The sequence below is a fragment of the Lathamus discolor genome, chromosome Z (assembly GCF_037157495.1).
Source record: "Lathamus discolor isolate bLatDis1 chromosome Z, bLatDis1.hap1, whole genome shotgun sequence".
Taxonomy (NCBI): domain Eukaryota; kingdom Metazoa; phylum Chordata; class Aves; order Psittaciformes; family Psittacidae; genus Lathamus; species Lathamus discolor.
Window position 1 is genome coordinate 69,103,505 of NC_088909.1, and position 14,475 is coordinate 69,117,979.

Here is a 14,475-nt window from a genome sequence, read left to right on the forward strand (position 1 = left end):
ACTGCCTGCTACTCTCTCTCCAGGTCACAACCAACCAGGAAAAGACCATTACTGTGTATTAATATCTGTGTGTCACAAATCTGTATCTAAAAATGTCCACTTTCTACCACAGAGTGCCTGTTTATTGCACTGATCTAGGGACTGTAGTTTGGCTGGTAAACCACAAAGGTGGAAAATTAAAGCACACCAGAAAAAGGGAAATGAAGGTCCAACACAGTAAGACTTAAGTTACCCTTCCTAAAAGAAGGAAATATCTATCAGTCTTGTATTCAGTATCTTAGATCACTGGCTGACTGACTCTACTGCACTTCACCAATGGGTATGCTTTGTACATAAAAGGTGCAACTTCAGATCCAGCTGCAGAAATGGACACAGTCAGAGATCAGTGTGATCAGATAAAAGCCATTTATTACAAAGCATCTATCCTTTTTATACTGTTGTCTGCATCTGCTTACAATAACTTGGTGTATTATGATTGGATACATATTCTTGTAGCACACAGCGACTAGTACACAATTGGTCAAAGAAGAGTGTGGGAACTTAACCTTTAAAACTTGCTAACAGTTCAGTATTTTGTATCTTAGCACGTTCCAGTTTCTTCTTATCTCGCTTGCACCGTTACTCTTGCTTCCTTACCCCTGTGCTCCTTCATCCTCTGTTCATGTCAAACTCCATGTAGGCACTTGCTGACTTGGGAACGTAGCCATTCTTTGCTAAAAGTCTATCCACACAGAATGACGCCCCTTACTCTGTATTTCTAAAGCTTCCCATACCATTGTATTTTGGGTATCACCTCACTGCCACTGCCTGTTCCACACGTTTGTTCAGCTTGATGTTAAATGCATACAGTAAAGCTCTCAAAAGCTCTGATGAAGTCACTGGTGCTCTGGTGAGGTTAGCAAGGACACACACAGAGGAGCTACCACTTGTCAAATATCTGGCAGTAAGACAAAGGTAGCGTCAGGCACGGAACTTCATCATGCATGTTCCTGTCTCTGGCAGAAAACAAGTTGTATCTAACAAAACTGTAAATTATTTCCTCACTTACTAGCAGATGTGCCCGTCTCCCTGTTCGACGCAGTAAAAATCAAAATGAAGAAAACAAATCATCAGGTGCAACCCTTGGCAAGACTTTCAAAAGCAGTCTCTTCCTCAAACGGGGGCTTTAACTTCACATGGCAAAGGGCTTAGAGCTGAGGTTTTGAAAATTTCACCTTACATGTCTTCCATGGAGCTGTGACGAACAGCAGTAAACCAGTTCTTGATACAGCAATCCATGCAGGTATCAGGGAAGATTTGTGGTTTTGATTTAATAATCAATTTAATAATTAAAATTCGGTTTCGTGCCCTTAGGGGAATTTCTGCATGTGTAATTCTGAAAACTACTTCGGAAAAGCTTCATCCTGAAAAAATGGCACGCTCAATCTCCAGCACCACCTCAGGGAGAGACTTCTCTAGACTGACAGTGATGAAGTTTTCTGGTGCACGAGGAGGCTCCAGAGTTTCAAACTGAGACTTGAGAAGTTCAGGTGGCATAAAATGTCCTCTCCGTGTCTCCAGGCGGCCAGCAATGGTGTCTACAGACCCATCTAAATGAACAAAGAGGATCTGCAGTGCTGGGCTTTCTCTTGGTTGCTCTGGGTGGTTGCTTTCAATTGCAGATGCTCCACTAACTAATACATGCCTATACATCTTCTTCAGTGCAGAACAGGCCAGAACTGCATCTTGTCTAGATAAGTGTTCTCTATCAAAAAGAAAAAAACGCATAAATACATCCCCATGTGGTATAACAAAACAGCTCATTAGTTCTGCTGACCAAGAGAGACAAGCCCTGCAACCTTGCAGAGGACAGCCTTGAGACTAGTATCATTTTTTTAATGTAACTTTGTCAGGGTATTGAAACTAAATTTCCAATGTAGGTAAAGACCTGATTTGAAAGCTAGGTCAGGCTGGCCAGCCCCCTGGTAGAACCTCACCTCAGGGCTGGGGACCTTCTTTATTAAGGGCAGCAACTGAGTATCAATGCAAACTCCCATCCATTTTCTGTAAAATTACTATTACAATCTGTCCACAGAGTAAGTGACTACTAAACAGTACAGAGCTCTGCTCTTACATACATATGGAGGTATACTTCCAATACCTGTCTTCAGATTTAACTGTAATATGTTTCCTGTAACCATGCTCACTGACAGCACTGCATATATGCCCACTTCAAGTTAAACAAGGGATTGGGTGCAGGTAAATTAATGCCTTGCATATGTACTTTTTGCTGGCAAAGTTTCTTAAAGGCGAGCACTAAACCATGGGTGTGTCTGTTCCACTGGAAAGCAGATCCAGAATTAGTTGTCTCTACGAAGAGTGGCTCAAGTGCCTGCCTAAGAAAACGCATTCTGTAATCAAGTTAAAATTTGGTATAAACCTGTATAAAGATCATGTTATGTCCACTGTATTCTGGTTCACAGGGAAACAAGAATTTATAATACCTACTATTACCACCTAGGTGAGCCAATGCCAGCCTCAGCTACTTAGAAGTACCTGTAATTAAACACTGGCATTAGGTTCTTTTAAAGTATACTTGATTTTGCAAGTTTCTGAAGCTGGGCAGTGGCCTTGGGCTAGCAGGTGTTCTGGGTTCAGCCAAGTACGACAGCACCTAACATAAAGCAATGGATCCAGCATAACAACCCAAATTTCTCAGTGAGTTAACCCACGCTCCAATGCAGTACACTCACCTGATGTGCACAAGCAACAGCCACTGCGTAAAGCCAGGCTGAAGAGTATCTGCTCACCCAGCCTTTCCTCATCCAGGAGATGCTCCAGTCTCTTCATGATCTACATGGCCCTTTGTTGGGTGCTCTCCAGTATGCCTGTATCTCTACTATAATGAGGAGCCCAGAAACAGACATAGCACTCCAGGTGTGGCCTCACCATTGCTGAGGAGAGGGGAAGTTTCACCTCTCTTGACCTGCTGGCAATACTTTGCATAATGCAGCCTGGGATAGTGCTGGCCTGCCTTGCCAAAAGAGCACACTGCTGCTTCATGTTCAACTTGAATGGCCACCATAGTGCCCCCAGGTCCTTTTCTGCAAAGTGGCTTTCCAGCCGGGTACCCTCCAGTGTCTGTACTGGTGCCCAGACGCAGGAATTTGCACTTAAACTGCATGAGGTTCCAGACTACAGCCTGTCAAAGGTCACTCTGGATCAGCCACTCCTCCCAGTCTGGTACCATCTGCAGACTTGCTGAGGAAATGCTCTGTCCCATCACCCCAATCATTAACGAAGATGTTAAACAGGACTGGACCCCTGGGGTACACTGCAAGGGACTGGCCTCCAGCTAGACTTTGTGCCATTGATCACCACCTTATGGCCCTGACTGTTCAGTTTTCAATTCACTTCACTGCTTGCTCATCCAGTCCTTATTTCTATCAGCTTCTCTATGAGGATCCTATGACAGATGGTGTCAAGCAAATCTGACACTGTATCTTATTTGAAATAACAATAGTTTACAAAATTTTATCCTACCAGCATTGTTGGTGTATTCTGAGCTTATGTCCTTTGTAAGTATCTAATGTCAGGCTTACTACGGAACTGGAGACTTGAAACTATTTTTCACACACAGTGGAAAAAATCACTATCACTGGCAACATTTTTTCCAACACTATTATTCAGGGATTATCCCACCCTCAGAAACTACTATGACATCTTAAGATTACTGAAAATAGAATGGCCTTAGTACCTGTAGAATGTGTGTACAGTACTACACACATTTCTCCTTTGGCACGCAATGGGGAAAAATACTTGTGATACTTTTTTTGTCTGTAGCCCAACGTCCTTAAAGCTAGATGTTCTCTTACCTCCTTAGTATATCATGCAATGCACAAAGCCAGGGAATCCTGTCCTAGAAAGAAAACAAATTGAAGTTATTTATGAAATTGCTTTGCAACAATTGCTTCTCACACCTATAGCATCTGACTCGAGACAAACATTAGCCTAAAATTGTATGGCAAATTAAGTTTTGTTTTTCTTTTCTTCCTAATGTAGATTTGCTACTACTGCCTAAAGGAACTGCTATTCATATTATCAATAAGGTATTTTTAGTGGAATAGTGCTTCTTATGTTACAGATACCTACAAGTATCTGATGGAAGTAATATGTATTCATGTAAAGCATGCACCCTGTGAGCCTTCGAAGGACAGACAACTTCTTTCCTGCTTCTATTACAGAATTCAAATGTACGGCCTAAATTGTTCTTTTTCCTTATAATGCTTTGGATCAAAGTTCAAGTTTTCAGGAAGAGAGAGATATAAATTTACTTACCTGCAAACACTTACCATTTTTGTGTCAACAGCAATGACAAATAAAAGTAATCATAGCCACAATTTTGCAACACTTTTGCTCAGTAGTTACACAAACACAATGCGAGTGATTGATCAGCTTCTCATTATAATCTTGCTTTAAATTTTAAGCTCCCCCAAACTTTTGTGATACCTACTGAGCACTAAACAACTGCTCCCATTTCATCTTTCAATGCTGTTACTGCTGGGTGAGCACAAGTGGTAACATGGACAAATAAATGCAACTATTTTTTTGTCAGTACAGAATAACTCTTCACTGGCATTCCAGGTGGCCCTCCCGGTTTTGCATCTCTGGTGTTTCAGAAGAGATGCTTCCCTCTTGTTGGGCACAATACACCCACGGGTTAGTAGTTCAACTGTGCAATGCTGCTTTAGACAAGATACTATGGGCTTATACGTACTTCCAACTATTAGTGAAAGATTAGATTTTTTAACAAGAATCAAGAGTGGTTTTTTTCAGCCTATAGAGAGTGCTCTAAAGGACTTCCTAATTCTGCTTTACATTTCCCAACATTTACCAAGAAAAGTTCAAGAGGCGTCATCTCGTAACTTTCCTAATTTTACACAAGTCTCTGAATTCCTAAGTATTGAAAACCTAAACTTGATAATTTTTCACCTGTTTAGGATGAACAACAGGCTGAAGGGAAGGAAGCACATGTCAAGTAGGAGCTTATAGAACAGAAGGCTGTTGTGTAATCACTGCAGTAACTGAAATTCATGACATGTACTTCAGTAGAGACACTTGGCTGTCTTCATCTAACTCAAGGAAGCAGCATGTAACCTAAAGCTGCAATTTTGCATATTGATGTAGAGGGAGAGATTTCTGACACATCCAGAATCAGCAGCCAACTCCTTGTGAGCTACCAAGCACACGCTGACAAGCTACTTTTTGATGCAGAATACTTTGTAACTCAAGAAGCCTCCCTGTCGCACCAACTGCAGACATCGGAACTGAGCTTGTGTTTACAGCCAGCCTTGCCTACGTGAAGCACAACCTGATTTAACATGAGGTGCCTGAGGTTGCAAAGGTAAATACGCCGATGGCGGTTCTTTCAAGGTTTGTACATGGTACCTCATCATTTAGTGCCATCCCTTCTGCCATCTTCTTTTTATTCTCTGGAGAATGATAATCGTCCGCATCGTAGAATTTCCACCCCAGCTACGGGAACATAAACAAACAGAAAGAGGGATCATTCAGCCAAGCCAGCTGAGCTAACAAGGACCCAAGACTTACAAAGATAACACCTAAGCAGTTACAGGCCTGTTACACCACAGCATGAATCACCATATATGTCATGGTGCTCAGGAAAAGCGACGACCTCAGCCACGCAGCACCACCACCTGCGGGCGCACCCAGCCCGGCCGGCAGCCGCGTCCCACCGCCGACCAGAACCGAGCCGGGCCGAGCCGCGCAGGGGATAAAGACAGGGTGGGTGTGTGCGCTTCCTTCCCAGCGACGCCGACAGAGGCGCACACCGGCGGCGTGGCGCGGCCGTACCTTCGCTGCCAGCCGCGACCCAACCGTGGTCCTGCAGGGAAGCACAAAGACTCGGTCAGAGCTCCCCCGGGGCCGGGCGCAAAACCTCGGCACGGACGGACTGCAGCACCCTCCGGCAAGGCCAAGCCGGAGCGCCAGCACCGCCCTCCCCGCCCGGTACCTACTTCCCCGCGCCGCTCACGCCCATCACTACCACCAGCACCATGGCGAGCCCGGCCGCCCCACTCCCCTCCCGCGGGAGGCGGGAGCAGCAGGGACGTGCGTGCCGGGGCAGCTCCTCCTGCCTCGGCGGCGCCACCATGCGTGGCTTCGGCAGCTTCTGCTTCCGTTTTCCTGGAGCCGGCCGCCGGCGTGTGTCCGCCTCTCTCGCAGCCCGGTGTCGGTCCCTGTGCTGAGTGTCCACGGTCTTACCCTCCTTCCCCCGGCCGCTCTGCCTGCTGCTTTTCTGCCCGGCCCGGCGCTTCTTTCCCAGTGCTCTCCAGAGCCGTGCTCAGTTTGCAGCCTTGGCAACACACGCCCACTAACAGGGAAAACGGCCTCTGCCGTGTGTGTTGAACAGCGCCTTGGACACTGTTTCACTCTCTGCTCAAAAAGGTCTGCCTTTAAAATGTGATTAACCCGTCAGCCATGACACGGCTAACTCTGTTTCAGGGTTTTCTAAGGATAAATCAGGTCCTATTTCTGAACTGTGGAATTGTTATCAGACACCCAGTATTCCCGCTGTGAGCACGCAGGTGTACCTGACCCAGCACCACCCAGCACCGTCCATGGTGTGTAAGGATGGGACGCGGCAGTCCCCCCGAATGTGAGTGCGGGTTTAGAGTGCCCTCGGGAGCCTCTCCAGCCGGCGGCCTCAGGGGAGCGCAGTGTGGGCCCGGCCTTCTTGGGCAAACAGAAAGCTTCTGCTTTTCACAGACCTTAGTTCGGAAATACAGACAATAAAATCTCATTGTGTGTTTTGTTTGTTTTCAGCCTTCTCTCTTAAAACTCATCTTTGCAGGACCGCATTGTACCCCACGTGGAGAGACGACCTACGGCTGGTGCTGCAAAGAGGACTGCAGCATGGTAGTAGCTGTGAATAACAGGAGTCCCTGCACATATAAAAGACTCCGGTGACAGTCTCTTCATGGGAAAGGTCACAGTCTAAATAGAGAGTATGGATGACAAGAATGTGCAGGTGGGGCAATGTGGGGTTTGGGGTTTTTGGGTTTTTTTTTTTTTCAGTTTTCCTTTTCCCAAGTGTCGTAGTAGGTCTGTAGGAGGAAACAACACTCTTGGGAAAGGCAGGGAATTAGGCACACCTGATGAGTGTGTGATGTCCCAGACCGGCAGCTCACATTCCTGACTGACTGCCTGTGCCTGCACAGTGGGTTGCGTCCTGTAGACATTGTTTGTTTCTCTTGCACAGACCATGTATGCCATACATGAGTGCTCTGCCCATGCCTGGTGGGCATGGCAGGGACTTACGGACTTTCGTAGGTTGGTTTTAACTGACACTTCAGCCAAACAACCAAATATCTGGAAAATCCGCTCCAGGGTCTTTATATCCTACTTACACACACCTTGCAGGTGGAAAAAGAGGTGACAGTCAATTAAGCTCAGACATTTCATAACCCACCAGAGAGAAGGCCTTAGCAGGTACCTCAAGTAGGTGGCCTGACACTAGACTGTCGGGAAGAGAAGAGTATCTGTGAAAAACTGTCAGCACTGGTCAGACATCAAGGATGGTTATGTAATACTGCACCTTTCACTGTAGCTGAGGAAGTCAGCTCCTAGTGTCTTAGAGACCGCAGTTTATCAGTCTGGAGTAGCACACAGTTAAGTATGTTCTTTAGGTTACAGATACTGAGTTGTTCCAGAATCCACAGTAGTGCTAATTCTAAATATATCGATGTAATGTTTCCTGTACAGACATGATTATTTGACATAATGTGATAGATTTTTTTCCACATTTAAAAAAAACCCCTAGATTTTAAAAATAATGATGTTTTCATAATATATTCTCAAGCATGCTGTCGTACAGATTTTGAAATTATGCATCTTGCTTACTTATCCACAACTTCATGCTTCTTCATGAAAATCTGTGATTTGAAATCAGAGGTCTGAAGTGAATATGTTATTAATGATACTGATCCATCCAGTTAGTTATAAATCTTTCCTTCTACAATCCACTTTCTGGTTTCTCTGGTAGCATAGGGATAGATAGAAGAGTGGTTTTTTTTCTTTAATTAAAAAAAATTCCACCAGTTTAATAGGCAGTGCCATAGCAAAAAACAGGTATTGAAATTTGAAAATCTGATTTTATGGGAAAGTATCTCCCTGTTTTCATTATATACGTTGGATTTCCTCTTAGTGTTTTCCTGTAAGGAAAGGCTATTTGGTGACTGCAAAATGAGTAAGTTCATTAAACTGTAGAGAAAAAACCCAATAAACCAAACAAAAACCCAATGCCAAAAATTTATTCAGGTAAGAGATCTGACGATGATGGTGATTCTTAATGAAATGAATTAAACTTGTTTTTTATTTACTTGTATTTTAAGTTAGCTCCTCTTTTGAACGCATTAACTTTTTAAATGTGTATCAGTTAAGTATGTTATGTCACTAGTTTCTCAACTGGAAGACCATCTCCAAAAGAAATATTGAGTCAATCCCAGTTTCTGAAGCTAATGGGGTAATGTGACCTTATGTGAATCAGCTTTGGAAGAAATTCTCAAGAAGTACATTTAAATCTCCCACTCTGCATGAAATATTATTTCCTTTGTAGGGCACTTCAAATAATGCTATGAATGATGGATGTCTTGCATTTTTTCTTACTGTTATCTGTCTCTGACCATTTAATTGAGGTTGGAACTGCCTGTATTTCACATACCTATGAAGAGTCCCTTAACAAAGACCAGAAAGTTCAAAGTTCAAAACAGCCCAGTCCTCAAATTACTAAGAGACCACAGTGATATCTTTAAGGTACCCGGTGACTGAATACAAATTATGCTGTAACAGCAGTGTGATTCTGCTGAAGTAATTGAATTTGCCTGCATCTTTTCAATTTCTTGGCTGATTAATTGTGAGGCAGGGGAGAATGTTTCATTTGGGTGAGAGTTCTTGGGAGATCCAAATGAACAAACCCAAAAATACCTGTGGTCACGTTGACTCTGGAAGCATTCTCACGATTGCTATTCTTATTCCCAGAATTAAACCCTCAATTGCTCTGTCACAACCGTCCTTGAGATTTTGTTAATACCAAGAGAAACTGAATATCGCACCTACAGTGCCCACCAAACAGCCTGTGTAACCAGATTATTCGAACTGTATCCAGCTTGATTGCCAGGAAGCAGAGTAAACATCTTTTTCTCTATTTGTCAGCTATTTTTCATAACACATAACTTTGCATTTTATAAAAACCTCCATGATGAGCTGGTCTGATGTCATTTAAAAGATAATTTATATCAGTGTGTTTGCAGGAATTCCTTCCAGGAGTTCTCTTTCACCCAAGCCTCAGCTAACAAACCATGAGCATGCGTTGACAGAGCTGTACGGGCGCCAGTGCACTCTGCTGGTGAAAAGGAGGGAGAGAAACTAATCAAATTGCACAAACATAGGAGCCCATAGGCAATGCGAAGAAGTCAATTACATTCAGACTTCCTGCTGGTGAGGTTCATTTGATTAGTGCAGGTCTAATTCATGTTAGTAGTCAACTGGAGAGACGACTGGATAAAACTCAGACAAATGATTGACTTGACAGGATAACATTGCCTACGCTTCAGTATCCACTTAAGATGTGTTTAATTAAGTTGTTGATCCAGTAAGATATGTGTATTCTTTTGGTTTGAATGGAATGAAGATTTCTTTTCCAGTCTATCCTAGTCAAAGACAAAATAAATATTTTCCCCTCTATTTTTTCTTTAATAACATGGAGGAGCTTCATATTAGCCTTTGTCATTTAATGACACATGCACATCTTAGGAAATGTGTTGTGATGCTGTTGTTTCACTGAATACTATTTGCCACAATTGGCATGAGTGCCTTCTCTCTGGCACTTAACTTTATTGTTACTTCCAGTGTTGGCAGAATATGTAACTTGATTCTGAAGCTCCGATATAATTACATTAAAAAGCTGTGTGGCTTCATGAATTCCAGACTACAATCACGTAGCTGAAATAGGAGACAATGGAATGTAAATGTCTTCTTATTTTCTATTATTTGTATTTAATAACATGTGATATTAAAATATGATGGTGAAGGATGAATAGTCAGAAATTAAAAGGTAAAAAAACCCTCAAGAATACTTGCCAGAAAACCCATCATGCACTTCTAGCCCCTAAAGAATTTTCTAGATACTGTGTTTTTAAATAATTTTAAAAATAGTATTTAGGCTATTTTATAACTTTTTTGAATCTTACCAGTGTCTTTCTGAGCCTCTCTGGTTTGACTAATTGTCTGATAATGAATTTATGGAATTCAGTAAAGCTTTATCATCTACTTAAATTAGCTACCTAAATTTAGAGGAGGGTAACATGAAATATGAATGAAAGAATTTTACTTTCCTGAAGTTATTTCTATGTGTCTTTGCTGTATCCGCCTCCTTCCCAAAGACACTAGAAAAGGGCTGTTGTACTCAGAATATTGCCAAATTCAAGTAGAAAAAACCCATTCTCACCCTAATTCCTAATTGAAGCTCATTACAGTGTAATGGTAAACTACTATAAAAGTGAACAGACCTCTTAAAGCTTGCCAGCAACATCCAGCATCATGAATGTCTGTTTCTTTTATAAAAGAAGGCTTGGATACATTGAATAATTTCAATTTCCTGAATCCTAGGGGGAGAAAGACTATCTTTCAAGCAACCAAAGCCCAGATTTATGTAGACTTTTAGGAGTTTGAATTAAATCCTGGTTATGTATTGGCTGTAAATGAAAGCTGGAGAGTGCTAATAAGATGTGTTCACTGTGAGGAGAGTTGCTGAAGTAGCTTATACTGCAGTGTTCTGTTACAGATAGTGCTCATTATGAAGTGTATCAGCTTGAAATTATGGCCGTGTTAATCAAAACTGTACCGACAATTTTCAGTTTGTTCCATGCAATGTTGTCCTGGGTTCAGTTGGTGTGCAATTAATTTCTTCCCAATAGCTGGTACAGTTTTGGCTTTAGTCTGAGAACAATGTTGATAACACACTGATGTTTTAGTTGTTCCTAAGTAATGCTTCCCCTGATCAAGGAATTTTCAGTCTCATGGTCTGCCAGGGGCACAAGAAGCTGGGAGGAAGCAGAGACAGAACACCTGACGCAAACTAGCCACAGGGGTATTCCATATCACAGCACATCATGTTTAGTGTACAGGCTGAAGGGAGTTGGCCAGGAGTCATGGGTCACTGCTTGGGGATAAGCTGGGCATTGTTCACTTGTGAGCAGTTGTGATGCACAATATTATCACAGGTGCTAAAGCTGGAGTCTTTTCTGGTGTTTTCCTTTAGATTTTGAGCATTATAGAAAATGAATTATTATTACTGATCATAAAACCATAGAATCATGGAATAGTTAGGGTTGGAAAGGACCTTAAGCTCATCTACTTCCAATCCCCCTGCCATGGGCAGGGACTTCTCCCACTAAACCATGTCACCCAAGGCTCTGTCCAACCCGGCCTTGAACACCACCAGGCATGGAGCATTCACAACTTCCCTGGGCAACCCATTCCAGTGCCTCACCACCTTCGCAGTAAAGAATTTCTTCCTTATATCCAATCTAAACGTCCCCTGTTTAAGTTCTAACCCATTACCCCTTGTCCTGTCACTACAGTCCCTAATGAAGAGTCCCTCTCCACCGTCCTTTCTCCAACATTACTTTCTCTGTTTTCTCCCTTTTAATTACTATAATTTATTTATTTTTATTTGAATTATTAAACTGTTCTTATCTCAGCTGACTGGTTTTACCTTGTGATGATTTTCCTCCTCATCCCACAAACTGGGGGGGTGGGGTGTAAATGAGTAACTGCATGATACTTAGTTGCAGGCTGGGCTTAAACCACAGCACATGCAAAGTCAGTCAATACACCTTCCGAAATCCTTTTGTTTTGGTTGTACAGTAGCTCTTTTGGGGATTGAGGAGAATGTAGTACAAATTGACTCTCTTTTACCTAACAAGATTTCCCAGTACTGGGAAAAAAAAATTATCAGTTTGATGAATTTGTGAAACTTTCAGACATTTGGGATCAATAAATCAAACTAAAGTTGTTACAGGTTTAAAAAGCCATTAAGTATATGCACATAGAATCATAGAATCATAGAATAGTTAGGGTTGGAAAGGACCTTAAGCTCATCTAGTTCCAACCCCCTGCCATGGGCAGGGACACCTCACACTAAACCGTCTCACCCAAGGATTTGTCCAACCTGGCCTTGAACACTGCCAGGGATGGAGCATTCACAACCTCCCTGGGCAACCGATTCTCCCACCCAGGTGGGAGATTGCTCCGACCCAGGTGTAGGACCTTGCACTTGTCGTGGTTGAACTTCATAAGGTTGGCATCAGCCCACCTCACAAGGGTGTCAAGGTCCCTCTGGATGGCATCCCTTCCCTCCAGTCCCAACACCGATCCCTGAGGGACACCACTTGTTACCGGTCTCCAGCCGGACATCGAGCCATTGACCACAACTCTTTTTGTGCGGCCATCCAGCCAGTTCTTTATCCACCGAGTGGTGCATCCATCAAATTGGTGTCTCTCCAATTTAGAGACAAGGATGTCGTACAGGATAGTGTCAAACGCTTTGCACAAGTCCAGGTAGCTGACATCAACTGCTTTACCCCTGTCCATCAATTCTGTAGCCCCATCATAGAAGGCCACCAAATTGGTCAGGCAGGATTTCCCCTTAGTGAAGCCATGCTGGCTGTCACCAAGCACCTTGTTGTTATTCATGTGCCTTAGCATGCCTTCCAGGAGAATGTGCTCCAAGATTTTGCCAGGCACACAGGTGAGACTGACTGGGCTGTAATTCCCTGGGTCATCCATTTTCCCCTTCTTGAAAATGGGGGTTAAATTACCTTTTTTCCCAGTCATTGGGAACTTCACCTGACTGCCATGATTTTTCAAATACGATGGCCAGTGGCTTAGCAACTTCATTCGCCAGCTCCTTCAGGACCTGCAGATGGATTTCATCCGGTCCTATGGGCTTGTGCACGTTCAGGTTCTTAAGATGGTCTCGAACCAGATCCTCTCCTACAGTGGGCCCGTTCTCACAGTCCCTGCATCTACCTTCTAAGACTTGTGTTTTGTGGTCAGAGCCTTTCCCAGTGAAGACTGAGGCAAAGAAGTCATTCAGAACCTCAGCCTTCTCCAATCCTGTGTAGCCAGCTCTCCTGATAGCTTCCTCAGGTGGCCTATGTTGTCCCTAGTCTGTTTTTTGTTTGCTACGTACCTGGAGAATCCCTTCCTGTTATCCTTAACATCCCTGGCCAATTTTAATTCTAACTGGGCCTTAGCCTTCCTAACCTGGTCCCTAGCTTCCCAGACAACATCCCTGTACTCTTCCCAGGCCTCCTGTCCTTGCTTCCACTTTTTATAAGCCTCTTTTTTCATTCGAATTTTCCTCAGCAGCTCCTTATCCATCCAAGGACATCTTCTGGCCCTCCTGCTGCACTTCCTTCTAGTTGGGATGCAGCACTCCTGAGCTTGTAGCAGGTGATCCTTGAATATCAACCAAGAGTCTTGGCCCCCCTGCCCTCCAGGGCTATATCCCATGGAACCTTACTAAGCAGGCTCCTGAAGAGGCCAATGTCTGCTCTCTTGCAGTCCAGGGCAGTGAGCTTGCTGCATGCTCTTCTCAGTGTCCTGAGGATCTCGAACTCGACCATCTCGTGATCGCTGCATCCAAGGCTGCCCTGGAGCATCACATTTCCAACAAGCCCTTCCCTGTTGGTGAGCATGAGGTCAAGCATGGCACCTCTCCTTGTCGGCTCCTCTATTACTTGCAGAAGGAAGTTGTCTTCCACACAATCGAGGAACCTCCTGGATTGCCTGTGCTGGGCAGTACCGTCGTTCCAACAGATGTCAGGGTGGTTGAAGTCCCCCATGAGAGCAAGGGCCTGTGAGCGTGAGGCTTTTCCTATATGTCTATAGAGTGCTTCATCTGCAGGTTGTCCTTGATCAGGCGGCCTGTAACAGATCCCCACAGGAATGTCTCCATGCCACCTCCTCACATATTTTTAATACTGAAGTGCAGAGATTTCAGGCACAACGTTTATGAAATAAAAAATGAGAGTTGTAAGTAACTTTCCTTATTTTTTTGGTTTGCAAGTAAGAGGGAATGGGAGCAACTTTGTTGCTTCAAAGTGTCATAAGTATGTTCTCACCTTGATTCTGAAGCTGAAGGTTGCAATTAACTGCAAAGGTGAAAAGAATGCTATACTTCATCCCGTATTATACCCTGTACATGTCCTAGCTCTAATTTCTGAACAGAGAAGCCTAAGAAAACGTTGATCAAAAAGTGAAATACACATAATTCTAAAGGTGTAGAAGCTATTGTTAATTAATTTTTATTTTTCTAGGAACAACTAAGGAAATACCATAATATGCTTATGCAGTGGCTAGTTGACTCACTTTCAAGGAAATTAATGTAGATGAGCGGTGGAAGATTAG

General features: G+C 43.4%; 1 protein-coding gene across 2 annotated transcripts; it reads right to left on the reverse strand.

Annotated features, from left to right (window-relative positions):
• Positions 1–388: 388 nt before the first annotated feature.
• On the reverse strand, positions 389–6,259 carry IDNK (IDNK gluconokinase). 2 transcript variants are annotated; one of them, XM_065663237.1, is made up of 5 exons: positions 6,018–6,259; positions 5,854–5,884; positions 5,428–5,514; positions 3,855–3,898; positions 389–1,744 (listed from the first exon to the last, which is right to left on the reverse strand). In XM_065663237.1, the coding sequence occupies exons 1-5, from the start codon at positions 6,152–6,154 to the stop codon at positions 1,399–1,401; spliced, it is 645 nt and encodes a 214-aa protein (XP_065519309.1). In that variant the 5' UTR covers positions 6,155–6,259; the 3' UTR covers positions 389–1,398. The 2 variants fall into 2 exon arrangements, with proteins under 2 accessions (XP_065519309.1, XP_065519308.1); XM_065663236.1 differs by lacking the exons at positions 5,854–5,884; positions 6,018–6,259 and adding an exon at positions 5,641–5,847.
• Between the last annotated feature and the right edge of the window lie 8,216 nt (positions 6,260–14,475).

Coding starts and splice junctions, on each gene's coding strand:
- IDNK (XM_065663237.1), bottom strand. CDS start 6,154: ATGGTGGCGCCGCCGAGGCAGGAGGAGCTGCCCCGGCACGCACGTCCC. Junction 3,899..5,427: donor GGATGGCACTAAATGATGAG/GTACCATGTACA, acceptor TTTTCTTTCTAG/GACAGGATTCCCTGGCTTTG. Junction 1,745..3,854: donor TTGCATGATATACTAAGGAG/GTAAGAGAACAT, acceptor TCTTTTTGATAG/AGAACACTTATCTAGACAAG.